Raw genomic sequence first — 17,965 nt, 5'->3', positions numbered from 1 at the left:
TCAATAAGTACCATAACATTATAAATATAAAGAAAAGAAACTCAAATAAATATATTTGATTGGACTAGATTTGAATTTCATAAACTACGCTTAATTCAAAATTATCTTAAATAAAATTTAAATGATAAAATGATATTCGAAAACGTAATTTTTTTCTAATGATAGAATATCGATCTCTAATTTTAATAACGGTGAATACAATTATCTTGAATAGAAACCTAATGGATGATATGGTAATTACTTGCAAGTCTTTGTAATGTGAAATCATAATGGATTAAAGATCAAGAAAATTACCATGGATAATGAACCACCCACATATTGATTTCCTTTTACAGTCAAGATAACATTTTCTTACAGAACATGCCTGAAAAATGATGGATTCAAACCCTCTAATAACTACCACAGGAAAAAGGCAAAGAAAGCAGGCAGGTTTGAGAAGTTCAATCCACCAATTTTCTATCTTTCGTTTTCATTACCATTAACGACTGTGCTTTTTGCTTAATTATGTAATTAAGATAATAAAAAGACAGCAACAAACCCTTGCCAACTTTGTGCAGTGTTCCTACCAACATTTGTCGTTCGCCAATCTATTCTCAACAAGACAATGGTTTTGGCCTTTGACCTTTGTTACCATTTATTTAACCAAGTCCTACTCTTGTCTTGTTTTTCTCTTTTAATATTCCCAACATATACCCAATAGCCAAGTGCTTTTTAGTCCTCGTTATAAATTGATATTCAAACTTTTAAATATTTCAATTTTATCCCCAAATTTTGACTCCTATTCTAAATGGGTCCCAAACTTTTCAACATTCCAACTTCATCCATCAACTATGACCCTCATCCTATATTGGTCCCCAAACTTTGAAAGTTCCAATTATATACCCAAACTTTTGAATGATTTTGAGGGGAATTATTGGAATGTTCAAAAGTCTAGAGATCAATTTAGAATTAGAGTTTGCAGTAGAGCTTCTCTTTCTTCCCGTTGTGCTTTGAAAATTGATCTACAAAAAGGTGTTTGAACCTGTTCATTGGGAATTTATCTTGTCTGTTCTGGTTGCTTTTGGATTGCTGCCATTTGTGGTTGGTTAGATTAAGGAATGTATCACTACTCCTCGGTTTTCTATTTCCTTGAACGGTGAGTTGGTGGGAGGGTGCAAAGGGGATGAAGCATGGTGATCCCCTTTTCCCTTACCAATTGGTTCCTTTTATGAATATATTATCTCGGTTGTTGGATATAGGCTATAGCTGCGGAGTTTGGGGTCTTCAATTATCATCCAAAATGCCATCGTATTCGCCTTATTAACTTGTGCTTCATCGATGACTTGTTGATGTGTTCTTATGAATCTGTCTTCGGGGTGTGGAGGATTATGGAGGTCTTTTATAACTTCTCAGGTCTGCTAAAGTTGGCTAAGTCTAAGATCATCTCTTCTGGGTTGGGTAGTGTTGTTTTGCAGGTTATTCTTGCAGCAACTAGTATTTAGAGAGGCAACCTCTCTATGAGATATCTTGATATTCCACTTATTCATAGAAGGCTTACGATTATGGACCGTGCCTCTCTCCTTGACAAGATCGCAGCCAGGCTCCAAAGTTGGGGCTGCTTTCCTATGCGAGAAGGCTCCAACTCATTCAATCTATCATATTTAGTATGCAAAATTATTGGGCTAGATTATTAAACAGATTAATCAGTTGTGTAGAGGACCTTATTGCATGCTAGAGAGCATGAATTGTCCATTACGAGGTTGCTAGGGGACTCCTCGGTTTCCCGTATTTGGGAGGAAATAAAGCCTAAAAGGGATAAAGTCGTTTGGGAGAGGTTGGTGTGGCACCCAGGTCACATTTCCTAAAAACTCGATTATCGCTTGGAGGGTCGTGCTAGAGAGGCTTCCCACCAAGAGTAGGCTGTTGGAGCATGGGATGCAGGTGGATGATCTTTGCGTCCTTTGCGGCAATCAGTTGGAGACTCGGGACCATGTGATTTTTTCAGTGTGAATTTTCTAAGCAGCTATGGAGGAGTATTTTGCGGCTATATCAATTGAATAAAAGGATGGTGTGCTACAACTCAGAGCTAACGTGGGCATGATGTGGTCGAAGGAGGAGGTCGTTGTTGTCTATGGTCATTTATGCTGGTTTGGAATGAGTTGATTTCCTAATTTGGAGGGGGAGGAGTTACAAGTTGTTTCATAACGTGGAAAACTTTGCCTTTGATTTTGCGTCTCGGATCAAGAAAGTTGTTCTATTCAGGTTAAGGGATGGGGGCTTCAGTAGGGGAAATGCTAATGTTAAAAGGGAGACCTGTATAGGCAGGAGTCTAGAGAATTCCCTCTAACGGTCTCTTATTTGTTTTGTGTCTGTTTGCTTTTGAGTTTGCAATACAAAGATTCATTCATCAGAAATAAATAAAAATAGAATTAGTCATAATTTGAGGATGAAATTAGAATATTTAAAAATTTAGAGACTAAATTAAAATAGAAAATCACAATTTAAAGACGATTAACAAAATTAACTCTATTTACGAAGACAATCCAGTTTAATTAGTTCTTCCCAATTATTTTACAATTACCTAAGAAGAAGGGTTTAAATCATAAGGTTTGAGCACAATTTAAGAGAAGGAGGAACTTTGAATTTTAGTTCATCAAACATATGAAACATGGTACATTACGTACATTACAATGATAATATAAGCACATTTTTTGTCTTCCTTCCAAGTATCTTTTTTATGATTAAGAAAAAACAATAGTTAAACTCCATCAAAATCACTATTGAGGGTAAATTACAATAAAATATCCCTAAACTATCATATATTTTAAATTAATCTTCAAACTTCAAAACATCCTAATTAAATCCTCAAAATACAGGTCTTTTTGTCTGTTTAGCCATTCGTCATCACCTTGTACATTAAGTATTAACTTGAATCTGGATATAGAAAACCTTATAAAATTCAATGATAGTGCCTATTTTTTAATGTATCAAATTTAAATTATTTATGCGATAATTTTAAATGTTTTACATTTGATTTAGATAATATGGTTTTGGAGAGGATTATAGTTCTTTTCGCATGTTAATTACTTTTGCTTTGTAATTAAAAAAATGTTAAATGGCTTGGGCTACAAGACCTGATAATAAAGATTGAAGAAAAACCAGTGGGTGCAACAACTCCTACGACAGGGTTGAATTGAACTCGAGCTTTGTTTTGGCTGCAAATTGTTGAATCAAGAAACCTAACCCCCTCCAACCTCAAACCAACTCATCTTCCCTATATAAACCCTTTTCTCTCTCGCCCATTCAAACACACACGTTCTCTAATTTTTGCCATTGAAACAAAAGGCAAAAGCTTTATATCTATGGAGACATTTAAGAATCAATGCTTTTCCATGGTTTTCCTTGTCGTTTGTTCTGCAGCATTGTCCTTAGCACATCCACAAGTTCAAAGACATCGATTTGTCGTACGCGTTGTTTATTTGTTGTTGTTCTTTGGGTTTAGGGTTTAAGAAAAGAAGTGACAGTTTATTATGAATGAAACAGATCCAAGAAACAGCAGTGAAGAGGTTGTGCAAGACACAGAACAGCATCACTGTGAATGGCATGTTGCCTGGACCTACCCTGGAGGTCAGGAATGGCGACACCCTCGAAATCCAAGTTGTCAACAAAGCCCGATATAATGCCACCATCCACTGGTAATTAACTACTCCATTCTTAATCGTACATGCATGCATGCATGCATTTTGAATTATCATAAACACTTCCGTTTTATATACAGGCATGGTGTGAGGCAAATGAGGACCGGATGGGCCGATGGACCGGAATTCGTAACTCAGTGTCCAATTAGACCAGGAGGGAGTTACACCTACAGGTTCACTATTCAAGGACAAGAAGGAACATTGTGGTGGCATGCTCATAGCTCATGGCTTAGGGCCACTGTTTATGGAGCTCTCATAATCCGTCCTAGAGAAGGTCAAGCCTACCCTTTCCCTAAGCCGAAGCGGGAAACAACTATCATGCTCGGTGAATGGTGGAATGCGGACCCCATCGATGTTGTGAGGGAAGCGACGAGGACGGGGGCGGCTCCGAATATCTCGGATGCGTATACCATCAATGGTCAACCAGGTGATCTCTACAAATGCTCCTCCCAAGATATTACGATAGTTCCGATCGACATTGGCGAAACAAACCTCCTCAGAGTGATCAATGCCGCCCTGAACCAACCCCTTTTCTTCACCGTTGCCAACCATAAACTCACTGTTGTCGGTGCTGATGCTTCCTACACTAAGCCCTTCACCACTTCGGTCATCATGTTAGGCCCTGGCCAAACCACCGATGTTCTGATCAAAGGTGACCAGCTACCAGCTCGATACTATATGGCTGCTCGTGCATACCAAAGCGCCCAGAACACAGCCTTTGACAACACTACCACCACTGCCATTATTGAATACAAATCTGCGCCTTGCCCTGCCAAAAAAGGCATCAATGCACCCAAACCAATCATGCCTCCTCTGCCTGGCTACAATGACACCAACACCGTCACGGCGTTCAGCCAAAGTTTTCGAAGTCTCCGAAAAGCCCAAGTCCCGACCGATATTGACGATAATCTCTTCTTCACAGTTGGTCTCGGACTCAATAGCTGCCCACCAAATTTCCCTTCGAGTCGTTGTCAAGGACCCAATGGTACTCGTTTCACTGCCAGCATGAACAATGTCTCATTCGTGTTCCCACAAAGCTTCTCTCTATTGCAAGCATACCAACAAGGCATTCCAGGAGTATTCACCACCGATTTCCCCGGAACCCCACCTTTGCAGTTTGATTACACCGGAAACGTAAGCCAATCGCTCTACCAACCTGTTCCAGGAACCAAGCTCTACAAACTCAAGTATGGGTCAAGTGTACAAATTGTGTTACAAGACACGAGCATCGTCACACCCGAGAACCACCCCATTCATCTCCACGGATACGATTTCTACATCATTGCCGAAGGTTTCGGAAATTTCGATCGCAAGACCGATACTTCCAAATTCAATCTCGTCGATCCACCACTCCGGAACACGGCTGCAGTGCCAGTGAATGGATGGGCAGTCATTAGATTCGTTGCTGATAATCCGGGTGTGTGGATAATGCACTGTCACTTGGATGTTCACATCACATGGGGCCTAGCCATGGCTTTCCTTGTGGAGAACGGAGTCGGCGAACTACAGACACTCCAAGCACCGCCGCCGGATTTGCCTATATGTTAGGGGATCCATCATCAGAGAAACATAACAATAATTTAAGTCAGAAATTTTTTTTCTCATTTTCCGGTGTTTGGTTAGAGGAAAACTAGTTGATCAATGTAAAATATTTTCCTTATCAACATGATTTCCTTTGTGTTTTCTGGAAAAAGACTTACGACTGATTTTCTGAACTTTTCACTTCAAAGAATAAATTCTCAAAATAAATTTATTTTATGAATTTAATATTAATAAAATATTTTAATATCATTTTAATCAAAATATTAATTATTAAAATATTTAAAATATATTTATTAATATTTCTAATAATATAATATAATATTTTTAATATTATAATAAATAATCAGTTATATTATAATAATATAAGATATTATATTTTTATTTTAATAATATATAATAAATTATTAATAAAATTTATATTATTTATTAATTTCATAGAAATAATATTATTAAATTATTAATAATGAATAATATTATTTATATATTTAATATTAATATAAGAATCTAATAATATTTTAATAGAGATATTTAAAATATACTAATTAATATTTTTAAATTATAATATAACACTATTACATTAATAAATAATTAATATAATTTATAATATTTTTATTTCAATAAATGATTTATCCGATATTAATATTTTTATTAATAAAATTATAAAAATAATATTTTAATAATAAATAAATTATTTAAATATTTTAAAAATAATAATATTAAGTTTTATGATAAATAATATTATTTATTGTATTTAATATTTGTAATAAATAATTTTTAAAAATTCATCAATTAGTGAAAAAAATGTTTAAACAACATCTTCCAAACATCGTAAAACATTTTTCAAAAAATGTTTTTAAAAATATATAATTCATTTTACGAAAAACATTTTTCGGAAACAAACGGACCCTTACTAGTAATCAATTATCTTCATTGTCATTTTCTTAGCAAAACAAAAATCATTGTTATTTTCCCCAGAAAATGGGGGAGTAGCTGTAGTCATCATACTGCATTGCTCTGTTTTCATTAAAGCTTTTCGGATCATACACTGTTTGTATTTTTTCCATTACGTGGTTATAACTAAAAGAGGAAAGATTAAAAAGAAAGAAAATATCCAGTATTAGTCAATTTGGGTGTAACTGCCTTGCTTTAAAATTAAATAAAAAGTATTCATCGTAATAAATCTTTGTAATATTCGATTTGAATTAATCAACTAATAAATCGGATACCGATAATTAAACTAAATAAAAGAAGATTTTAAATTGCTCATTTTTACAAGAGAGAGACCTGTTTGTTCAAAAAACCAATAGTATAGGGCCCTACCATCTAATTTGTCCAAATATCAAATATAACGTATCTCCTACTAAACAAGAAATTTAACTACAAGGCTGGGATTCCCGTTGGCTTGCACCACCATGATGTTGTAACACTAATACCGACATCCTTCCGGCGGCGAAATCCGGTGCAGCCAATGTGTCACCGACAACCCCAAGTTCCGGATATTGTGCCCAACCCAACAATGCTTCTAGTTCCGGGATGGTATGTCGTTTTCCCACAACGACAAGGTCATAGGTATTTGATAAAGACCGAAATGCTTTCATCGCATCTTCAATGTCATGTGCTACCACCTCAAGACAAGTGACACAACCATTGTCGACGTTCATAGCCTTGAAGTCTCCAAAGAGTGTGTTGTCTCCCTCTCTCTCTATTTGATCCTCCAACGTATTATGTTTGCCTATCATGACAATCCTCAACACCGTAATTCTAACGTTTGGCTGTCGTGAAGCGCGAGTTGCCAAAGCCAATGCCTCGCGGTCATCAATCCCGCCGATGAAGATCACGGCCATGTTGTAAGAGAAGGTAGTTAAACTAATAGGGCTGATCAACCCTCGGTCGACCAGAAGCCCCACGGTGCATTTCACAATGGCTTGGATGTTGGTATTGAAAATCCTCAAGCTACCATCGGTGTCGTGTCCTTGTTGGGAATTGAAAAACGGCACTATAATAAGAGGTGCGTGTATCGTCTCGCTAAGCCGGCAAATGGATTCATGCATGTACTTATAGGGCGAAATCATTCGAAAGGGCTGAATTTGGACCAAACCCTGCGAATGATCGGCATAGTTGAGGAAAGCTCGAACGATGTTATCGGATCCACTCGGCTGGTTGAACTTCCTCAAGTGGTTCTTGTAAGGGGCTAATGTCGGAACACTATGGCTAGGGACCGCAACAAGGTGGATGACATAGGCGCAGAAAGGGCTGACATCTTCTGGGTCTGCGCTGACATCTTCTGGGTGCATCGCTGCGAGGAGGCTAATGATGCTGGGGACATTGTCTTCCTCTTGAATGCATGTAATGAATCGTAATTCTCCGACAATCGAAGTCATCCTAAGGGACCTGTTGCTTTGTCTAAATGCGGCAGGCAAATCTAAATTTTCCTGCAGGGGCTTGTATATAACCTCTAGTATGGGGATTATAATGGCATTTAGAGCAACGACGCCGATCACAATTGTGGCAAAAGTATGATCGTCTATGAGCTGCACATCACCAGACCGACTAATGGTAAGGATAACATACTTGATTGATACGAAAATTTTGAGGTTTAGAAATCAATTTAAACTATGAAAAGAAAATCTGACCTGTAGATATTTCCATCGAAGGGATTGAACTACTTCAACAATACCCTCTAAACTCAAAATAAGGCCAAGGAAGACGGCATTAGTTGTTGTCATGCTCATTGAGGAGTAAACCAAGATACAGGCAACTATCCCTCCTAAGCACCGCACAACAATGATTACTCCAAACATCAAAAACTCCCTCCAATCCTCTATCGTTGTCAAATCCGTGAAATATCCAATTCGAACGAAGAATAATGGCATGAAAAACTCGAAGAGAATGAGTTTGCATTTGCGCACGATCGTGTCCCCGAGAGGCGGTCCGTCGGGTATTACCAATCCCATGATAATAGCTGCAGGACCGACGGATCCTCCTATAGCGTCAGTGATGACTCCCATTGTAAAAGTCACAAGAACTACTGCTATAACACAAGATTCCTTCACTGGTTTCCCCTTTGGTGTACTCTTGATAATTCGACGTAATATTGGTCGTATAACAAAGGCCGCAAACGCCATCAACGAAAACGGAGAAAAGACCGCGTATACCGAACATAACGTTTCTTTATATACATAAATAAACCCTAACTTTTAACTTTGATTTTTCCCACTAAGCAATTTAACCCTGAAAGTATGTTTGGTTTGGGTAATTAATTATCCTCCGATTATGTAACATTACGAGATAAAATTATATTATATGGTTTAGTAACAATTTTTTTAATATAATCACCGATTTTTAATTTATTAATTGACTAATTTGGATCAAGTACTGCAAAGACAATGACGACCACTCCAACCTAGTTTGTTCCATTTGCAAACGTCATGATTTAAACTTTGACCTTACTTAAAGGATCTAATATATCATCTCACTAAACTAACTAATTATTAATATTTAATGATATTATTTGATGGTGATAATATAAGAATCTCAATATTTGACATTGTTTGAGAATATAGAAAGTAATCTCATTGTTTTTTAATTCTTAGATAATGTTACATTCCCATCAAAATATCAGTTTTTAGATTATTTTATCCCTTAACTTTATAATGTTATCAACTGAATATTTTAAATTAAATTAAATTTTATATAACTAATTAAACATATATTCCTACATAAAATATATCGGTAATATATTGAGGATTATTATTAATTTAATAGTATATGCAATTTCTTTTGAAACATTTAATATATTAATTATATATTTAGGCTTTTAGAGGATTTTGTATTGGGAAGAGGTAATTTTTCAGATTTTAGGAAATTATTTTTATATTTTTTTAGTATAATTATTGGTTTTTTATTTATCATTCAGATAATTCGGATCGGGTATTATAGAGGTGAGGGTGACCTCTCAACCTAGTTTCCTTTATTCACAATCGCCAGAATTTGAATCTCTAACAATTACTTAAGAAATTTAGTATCTCATTCCACCAGACTAATTGATTGTTTATAATTATTTTTGTACTTTGTAACGGTATTATTATTACAATATTGATACCCTTTACATATCAAGAAGAAATTTAGAGTTATACAGATAGATTTGAGTCATGTTAGGGTGATTTCCCATTGATATCCTTTGAATGCCGAGAAAAAATTTAGGTATTTTATATAGAATATCAATACATGTTTATATGGCACAATATCATTCATTGATTATTAATATCAATATTTGGATATTAATACTAGATAATTTGAGCTTAATTTATTTGATTATATTTTGAGTTAATCCTGAATTTGAAAATTGGTGTTGAATTAAATTTAAGTAGAATATTAAATTATTTTAAAAAATTGATATTAAAATAGCTCTTAAGTAGAATATTTTATTTTATTTTATTTTATTTGAGAAAATACGATATATTGATACGTCAGCTAGAAATGGCATACGTGGAGGCAATACAATCCCGACACGAATATGAAAAATACATAGACTGCTGATTAGTTGATGGCTAGTGTGCAAGGTCCCATGTTTGTTGCACGAGGCAAGATAGAAAGGCAGATGCGAGGGTTGGGAGTAAGAAGGGTGAATCATACACTTCTAGAGCAGGGTGACATTAGGGTTCGTGGTCCTCTTTTTTCTCCTTAAAACTATGCAGTTTTCGATTAATAAAATTGGAAAATTATTTTTATCCCTTATTTCCATAAAATTCTTCTTTTGATTTCTAAACTTGTGAAATTTGCAGTTAATAAAATTTTGTTTATATTACCTTTTAATAAAAAAAAAGTTAACTTCAACCCTATTTTAAAAAGATTAAATTATAGTAAAAAAAATTACAAGTTTATGGGGATACAAAAATATCGACAACATAAATAAATTAATTTAATAATGGAATAATCCCATTGATTAGTTTGTGACGTCCACTAGAAGTGTCTCCATTGGTTTTCACTGCTATGATGTTTTAACACTAATACCGACATCCTTCCCCCGACGAAGTCCGGTGCAGCTATTGTATCTCCGATTACCCCAAGTTCTGGATACTTTGCCCAACTCAGCAATGCTTCTAGTTCCGGTATCTGGTGCCGCTTTCCGACCACCACCAGATCACACACATTTGTTAAACGTCGAAGTGATTTCATTAAATCCTCAATCCCATCTGCCACCAACTCATGATAAACAACATTACCATTGTTGACGCTCATAGCCTTGAAATTTCTAAAAAGGGTGTTGTCTACCTCTCTCTGCATTTTATCTCCCAATGTAGTATAATTCCCTTTCATATTGATCCTCGAGACGGTGATTGTAACATTAGAATGACGCGAAGCACGAGTTGCCAAAGCTAAAGCCTCACAGTCGTCGGCTCCCCCGAGGAAGATCACCGCCATGTTGTAAGAGAAGGTAGTCGAATTAACAGTGCTCCGCAACCCTCTATCCACTAGAAGACCGACCGTGCACTTTGCAAAGGCTTGGATGTTAGTGTTGAAAATCCGCAGGGTGCCATCGATGCCATGAGCTTCTTCCGAATTGAAAAACGGCACTATAATAAGTGGTGCATGTATCTTTTCACCAAACCTGCAAATGGTTTCATGCATGTACTTATAGGGTGAAATCATTGTGAAGGGCTCGATTAGAACCGGACCCTTTGATCGCTCTGCGTAGTTGAGAAATGCTCGAATGATGTTATCCGAGCTGCTCGGATATTTAATCATTTTCAAGTGATTCTTGTAAGGGGCTAATGTTGGAACACTTTTGCTGGAGATCGCAAGCAGATGGATGATGTAGGCGCAGACGGGACTACCGTCTTTGGGTTCATTGTTTCGAGAAAGTTAATGATGCTAGGGACGTTTTCTTCATCTTGGATGCAAGTAATGATCCGAAACTCTCCAATGATATAAGTCATCCCGAGTGACCTACTGCGGTGTCTCACGGTGCTAGACGAATCGAAATCTTGGACCACTGGCTTGTAAAAAAACCTCTATTAACGGGGTTATAATGGCATTCACGACAACGATGCCCATCACAATTGTTGTATATGTCTGGTCATCTATGAGCTTTTGTTGTTGCCAGCGAATGGATTGAAATAGTTGAACAACGCCCTGTAAACTTAAAATAAGGCTAAGCAAGACAGCTTTACGTTCCTTCATCTTCAAAGAGGAGGAAAACAAGAGACATGCTATTAGCCTTCCCAAGTACTCCACCACAACTAGTGATCCAAAGATCACTAACTCCTTCCAATTTCGTATCGCTGACAAATCAGTGTGATAACCAATTCGAAAGAAGAACAATGGCAGTAAAACATCGAAGACAATCAGTTCGCATTTCCGTACAATCGCCATTCCTAGAGGTGGTCCGTCCGGTACTGTGAATCCCATGATCATAAATGCAGTACCACAGGATGCTCCTATAAAGTCGGTGATGAATCCCATGATGAATGTCATAAGTATTACGGCTATAACATAACGTTCCTCCACTGGTTTCCCTTTCGGCGTTCTGTTGATAATCCGACGAAATATCGGTCGTACAAAAAAGACCGCAACTGGAATTAATGAACAAAAAGAAAGGGCACAATAAATCGCATTTCTCGTTCCTTTCTGCTCCGTAGCAACTCCGATAATTATAAAGACGCCGGAGACGAATTCGTTGATCATCGTGATAGATGAAGACAGTTGTCCTAACTCGGAACTTAAGAGATTGAGTTCGTCCAGGGCTTGAGTAACAACAATGAAGTAACTTATCGAATAAACGAAACAGAAATGGATCGGCAAGCCATTACCGGCACCTCTTCCGGGCATAAATTTTCCTATCCCATTCGTTAATAACACAACGAATGTAAAAGGAAGAATTAGACAAAACAGGGAGAGTTTCCGAGTATGTGGGGCTGCTCTGTTTATCATTGCTACATCCATTTTGATACATGCGACGAAGACATACAAGTATGCTGCCAGGGTTGACACGGTGTAAAACAGCAGCAGCTCTTTCGATCCAAACATTTTATCACTGTATGCTTTGTTCCGTCCGAGAACCGAAGGTCCGAGGATCACTCCGGCCTGTAAAACAACGAAACAAAGGATGAGACTTTCCATGACTGTGTATGTTAAGGATAAAGCAGAACAAACAGCATCAGGAAAATAGAAACTTACCAAGATACTACACACAATTTTAGATTGCTTTAATGGTCTGAGAATAACATGGAGAGTCCGAGTAACGACGACAGACAAGATTATTTGAAGCATTAAGGTGGAAAGGACGGCGTCTGAATGGTTTGGCTTCCAGAAGATGGCATTGTAGCGCTGGGTTTTATTCAAATGAACACAAACTGCAGGGGGAGTGTCCATTGCATTATGCGTGGTTGACCCCATTTCTTCACCAACACTAGGGATTTTCAGACAGACCCATGGATTTATGTTTCAAAACAGAGACGAGAAACCATATAGACAAAACCCTGAATCTTGACAACCTCGTAAAAAAAACAGATGCTTATCATTCCATCTCCTTTATTAGTATTGTTCAAAACAAAACATCAACAGAGTTTGAAATAATATTTGTGTCATGTAACTTAATCCAACCAATGTATTAACAAATCTTCTATTCTTTGACCAACATATTACCAATTATCATAACAAATCCCATTATTTGATGGTTAAAGTTGAAAAGATTAATTAAAGAATTTAGTTACAAAAATTTAATTTTGACAATTGTGATTCGCAGCATGGATACTTACCATGTTATTAAAAGGATAAATTTTGATTTTAATTCCTCTATTATACTACTACTACTAATAATAATAAGATATTTTAAGTTGTTTATGGTTGGAGGTCAAGCTTTAGATAGTGAAATATTTTTGTTTTCTAAATATACAAACAAATCTACCAATTTTGTCTTTAGGACTTATTTTAGGTTAGTTTTTATTTCAAGAATATTTAATAGATATAAAATATTTTTAATTTTTTTTTACAAGATAAAAATCGCTAGTTTTATTAAAAATAAAAAATATCTAAATTATAATAAAAGTTTATAACCACAATAGTAAACTAAAACACATGAACATTTTTTTATAATCATTAACACAAGAAAATAGTCATTTAAAATCGCATAGCCATATAAGGAAAAGGTTTAAAACCCAACTAAATAAACTCAAATAAAAGGTATATACCAATATATATGATTGCATCAACAAATGAACCACAAAAGGGAATCAAGTTATTGAAATACCATCGATAAATCTCGACTCAGAATCGAGCAATGTGAGAAAACTACACACGAACACAAATAGCGTATCCAAATCCAATCCGAGGATCCAAAGCATGGAAGATCAACATGATAATAAATGAGTGTCCCCTTGATCAGTCGTGATGATGTCAAATTTAGTCATAAGAAAAAAGATAAACATAAATAACTATTAAACTATAAAAAAAACGTGCTAAAAAATAAAAGAAACGTGACATAAAGGTTGAATTATTAAAAAAATTTAAAAAAATTAAAAACAAATATACAATATAATAAAATAAAAAATAATGAATATTAACTATCGATAACCAATACTAAAGTTAATATCATCGACAGTTACAAAGGTAAAAAAACAAAAGATTAATAACTACACAAGAAAAAAGAAAAAGAAAACTAGGTTTAAAATATTAAAATTATTTTTAAATTTAGACTATACCGTGAAGAAAAAGAAATAATAATGAAAGCTTCAAAACCTTTACATTTATAACTGTAGTATTAATTATTAGGGAAAAAGAAAAAGAAATGAATAAATTAAGAGAGAAAGTGGCAATGTTGTAGTTTGTATAAAATAATTGGATAATCTTACAATAAATAAGTCCAAAAGATGTGCAACTTGGCCATCCACTTGCAGCGTAAGTTGTTGCATTTGCATATGAAAAATGAAAACTATTCTAAATCTAATTGAAGACGATTTCTTCTTTTATATTTTCTAATCCAAACCCACAATATTCATCACCTCCTTAGCTAACCCACAAAACACCATGCCTTCCTCCTTGCACCTTCATCGCTCCACCACCACCTTTACCAGTGGCTGCTACCACAAACAACCAGCTCAACCCATACCCACCGCCACACTCACGCGGTGTCTCCCTCTTCCTCACGGTGTCTTGCTGCCGGAAACGGTCTCTTCGTACCATGTCCACACCCTGAGACCGAACCAGTGTTGTTCGGCGGTGGTCCAAGCCATCGAAGCCCCCGTGGAGACAGTTTGGTCTTTCGTTCGTCGCTTTGATAACCCCCAAGCTTACAAAAATTTCCTCAAGAGCTGCGACGTGATCGTCGGCGACGGAAACGTGGGTAGTCTTCGTGAAGTCCACGTGGTATCCGGCCTCCCAGCAGGCTCCAGCACGGAAAGACTCGAGATCCTTGACGATGAACGTCACGTGCTTAGCTTTAGCGTGGTGGGAGGCGATCATCGGTTGAGAAACTACAGGTCGGTCACAACCTTACATGCTTCTCCGGATGGTAAAGGCACGGTTGCCGTGGAATCATTCGTCGTCGATGTACCGCCGGGTAATACTAGAGAGGATACGTGTAGTTTTGTCGATACAATTGTACGTTGCAACCTTCAATCTTTGGCTCAAATGGCTGCAAATATGACTAAAACAGAAAACCCGTCATCCCTTAATCATTAAATCTGTTCTCTTTAACCCTTTTTTCATTTTCGAAGTGGGAATTCATAGATCAAATAGAGGCCTCGGTGAAGTTGAAGATTCTAGCTTCGACCATTTTCTTTTCTTTTTTCCCTCTAATATATTATGAATGTGTTTCACAAAAGCTATAGTAATTAATCTTGTGAATTCTGCCTACATTATCTTCTTTCTGTGTCCTTGATTCCTCTTATTTTTTATGTTAGGGTTTAATTTTTAATGTTTGAACTTGAATTTTCTTCTTTAAAATGCTGCGATATCTTCGTGTGACTTTTCTCTTTATTTTTTGAATAAAAGTGAGACATTAGTCATTTATCCTACCTTATCTACCATAGAACAAATATTTCACCCAAGATCATTCACATTATATATTACAAATGACCTGAATCATTTGGCGAGTGTGATATGTACATTGAAATATTCACCAAATGGATAATATAATTTATACATCACAGCAATGCATTGATCAACATTCAATGAAAGTTTCTTTTATGCAAATTCCAAATTATTAAATTTTTAATTATATATATATATATATATATATATTGAAGTGAATACGTTTTAATATATTTAAAGTCACATTTTCATATGTATTATAATAAGAACGACGTATTGATTGAGTTAATATTTTTCAATATAATAAAGTAATCATCAACACATAATGCACTTGTTTTCTCCATAGAAATTAGATGACTTGCTCAAGCATATCTAATTTCCCCACTTTTTCCAATATATTTTTATGTTGTATAAACTACACAGTGATTAAGACTTTTTAGAATATGACATTTAAATTTATTTTTTATTTTATAATAATATTTACAATAAATAGTTTATTTGAATCATGAAATCAAATTAAATAATAAAATAGTAATGTTAAATTTAAGTATCAAAATGTATACATGCGTGTAAGAAGAAAAGAGCTAGACGTTTCCAGAGAGAAGAGGAATGAACGCAAATTGCAAGTTTAATTAGAAATTTTAAAAGCTCCAAGTTGATGTAGAAAATGAATGCAAGTTGATGTTAGTCGTGGCCTATTTGTTAAGTATAATGTCTATTATATGTGTTGTTTAAGCAAGCTGGAATGCAAGTTGGCTTTAATGTTTCCACGTTGTTTACATAAAAGTAAATGAAACAAACGCCACCCATTTTCTTCCTTTTCTTGTCCCTGCCTCTTGATTTGACCCTTCGCGCCTCTCTGATGCCCATTTATTTCATTACCCAAAGCCGAGTTAGCTTTAATTCCATTTTAATTATTTCAATTCTCACATAAAATATCATTTTATTAAATATAAACACACGTTTAAAATATAATTTAAAAAATCAAACCCAAAGAAACTAATACGAATACTATTTTCATAAATGTTAATTACATTTTAAAATATTGGTTGATATATGATCATAAATTTCTTATAATATAATCGTGTGGTTCATAAATTTGACTTTTTTTTTCATTTAATATGATTTTGTGGTCTGTAATCTCTTTTATACATTAATATTTAAATTATTTTAATTTCTATAACAAATTTTAGTATAGATGGTTAAAAATTTTCAGTTGACATCTCAATTTTTCTTTAGAATGTAAGTTCAATACTCATTAAGGGTAAAATTCTCATTTCCCCTCGGATAAAAATTGTTCAAAATGAAATTATTACAACTTCTAAACATCTAATTACATTAATTGAATTTATATGATAAAATACGTCTGAACCAAAGTCATGAAATATATAAATGTTTTGTATCACATATATAATATCTTGAAACGGTTGCTATGTCGTATATCATTTGAATGAAATGTTTCCCAAATAAATTAATCTTACTCTTAATATCATGATTTACCCAATCATAAAACCATACAATGCTTGATAAGATACATTCCCTCGATTCTTTTGTTAAATCCAAAGTAATCCGTCCAAATAGTTAAATCATATAACAATCCACAAGTTACAGTATGATTCTGAAACCACAAATATTCTTAAATAGGAGATCTAGCAAGACTTAGCAAAAGCTAGAATTGAATCTCACTTCTAAACCAAGAGCATAATATGGGGTCTACATGACATAAATCTTTTCTAAGTATTTTTCTTAGAGGGACATTGTACTATCCACTTGATCCGAATGTCCGCACATTAAAATCCCACATGAGCTTAGGAAAAAGTCACTTACAATGGTAATTCCATATGCTAGTTTAAGATGAGGGATAGTAAAGACATAACATCAGTTACTTTTCCCTAAAGAGCTAAAGAAACCTACCAAATATTGTTGGTAATGCTCAATCCCACATAGTATTGGAAACACTATTGAAATAGTATTTAAGGCTTGGCTTTCCCACTTCCTTGTTGAGTGATAGAGAACAAGGGGGACTCTCGCGCACCGCCGCCGTCCGTCCGTCTCGGCTCGGCTCGGCTCGGCTCGTGCTCGTGGTCGTGGTCGTGGTCGTGGTAATATGTGTCTTCGACACGTCCGCGCAGATACTATCTTTTTAGAAAAAATTCTTGAGGAATTTATCTTTGAAAGAAACAAATAGAAAAATGTGAAAGATTTCAACTGATATTTATAGGCTGCTGAGGACTGTTTAACTTCAAATGATAACAGCTGGTTTATGAGAAATTAAACAGCTTTTCCTAAATTAAATAAAAAACGTTAAGATGTATCTGGATTGATTTCCAGCTTTGTACAGAGGAGACAAACTGTTAATATCAGGAGTTACAGGAGTTATTTGATTTAATTCCATGGGTTACATGATATAATTTCGGGAGTTATAACAGCTGAACAATGATGCAATGAACCTGGACTATTTTTGAGTCAGGTTCATCTAGACGTTTCAGCTGTTACAAAAGAAGAGATTTAATCCTAAAATTTTATGGACGATTTTAACCCTATTTCTAGCCTATAAATAGAGGGTTATATTCAGCTTCTTAACTCACTCTCAAACATTCACAATTCACTTACAAAAGTGTTTTCTACAATTCTCTCTGTGAGTTCTCTCTGAGTGCTTTCCAATCAGAAGAGCAATACCACCAGCAGTCCACTCCGGTTTCAGGTGTACGTAG

The 17,965-nt window shown here is 35.3% G+C and overlaps 4 protein-coding genes across 4 annotated transcripts; 2 read left to right on the top strand and 2 right to left on the bottom strand.

Moving 5' to 3' along the window:
- Positions 1–3,299: 3,299 nt before the first annotated feature.
- On the top strand, positions 3,300–5,267 carry LOC120138757 (laccase-12-like). Its single transcript, XM_039154166.1, has 3 exons — positions 3,300–3,443; positions 3,523–3,674; positions 3,758–5,267. The coding sequence occupies exons 1-3, from the start codon at positions 3,342–3,344 to the stop codon at positions 5,223–5,225; spliced, it is 1,722 nt and encodes a 573-aa protein (XP_039010097.1). The 5' UTR covers positions 3,300–3,341; the 3' UTR covers positions 5,226–5,267.
- A 1,325-nt stretch (positions 5,268–6,592) lies between these two features.
- On the bottom strand, positions 6,593–8,344 carry LOC120138796 (cation/H(+) antiporter 15-like). The gene is made up of 2 exons (XM_039154204.1): positions 7,853–8,344; positions 6,593–7,750 (listed from the first exon to the last, which is right to left on the bottom strand). The coding sequence occupies exons 1-2, from the start codon at positions 8,342–8,344 to the stop codon at positions 6,593–6,595; spliced, it is 1,650 nt and encodes a 549-aa protein (XP_039010135.1).
- A 2,845-nt stretch (positions 8,345–11,189) lies between these two features.
- Positions 11,190–12,617, bottom strand: LOC120138795 (cation/H(+) antiporter 18-like). Its single transcript, XM_039154203.1, has one exon. It carries the CDS (start codon positions 12,615–12,617, stop codon positions 11,190–11,192), a length of 1,428 nt encoding a protein of 475 aa, XP_039010134.1.
- A 1,557-nt stretch (positions 12,618–14,174) lies between these two features.
- LOC120138681 (abscisic acid receptor PYL4-like) lies at positions 14,175–15,071 on the top strand. The gene has a single exon (XM_039154097.1). It carries the CDS (start codon positions 14,247–14,249, stop codon positions 14,898–14,900), a length of 654 nt encoding a protein of 217 aa, XP_039010028.1. The 5' UTR covers positions 14,175–14,246; the 3' UTR covers positions 14,901–15,071.
- The last annotated feature ends 2,894 nt before the right edge of the window (positions 15,072–17,965 follow it).

Source organism: Hibiscus syriacus, unplaced genomic scaffold, assembly GCF_006381635.1.
Source record: "Hibiscus syriacus cultivar Baekdansim isolate YM2019G1 unplaced genomic scaffold, ASM638163v2 tig00110705_pilon, whole genome shotgun sequence".
NCBI lineage: Eukaryota > Viridiplantae > Streptophyta > Magnoliopsida > Malvales > Malvaceae > Hibiscus > Hibiscus syriacus.
Note: the sequence above shows the minus strand (reverse complement) of the source record. Positions and strands in the feature narration are given on the sequence as shown.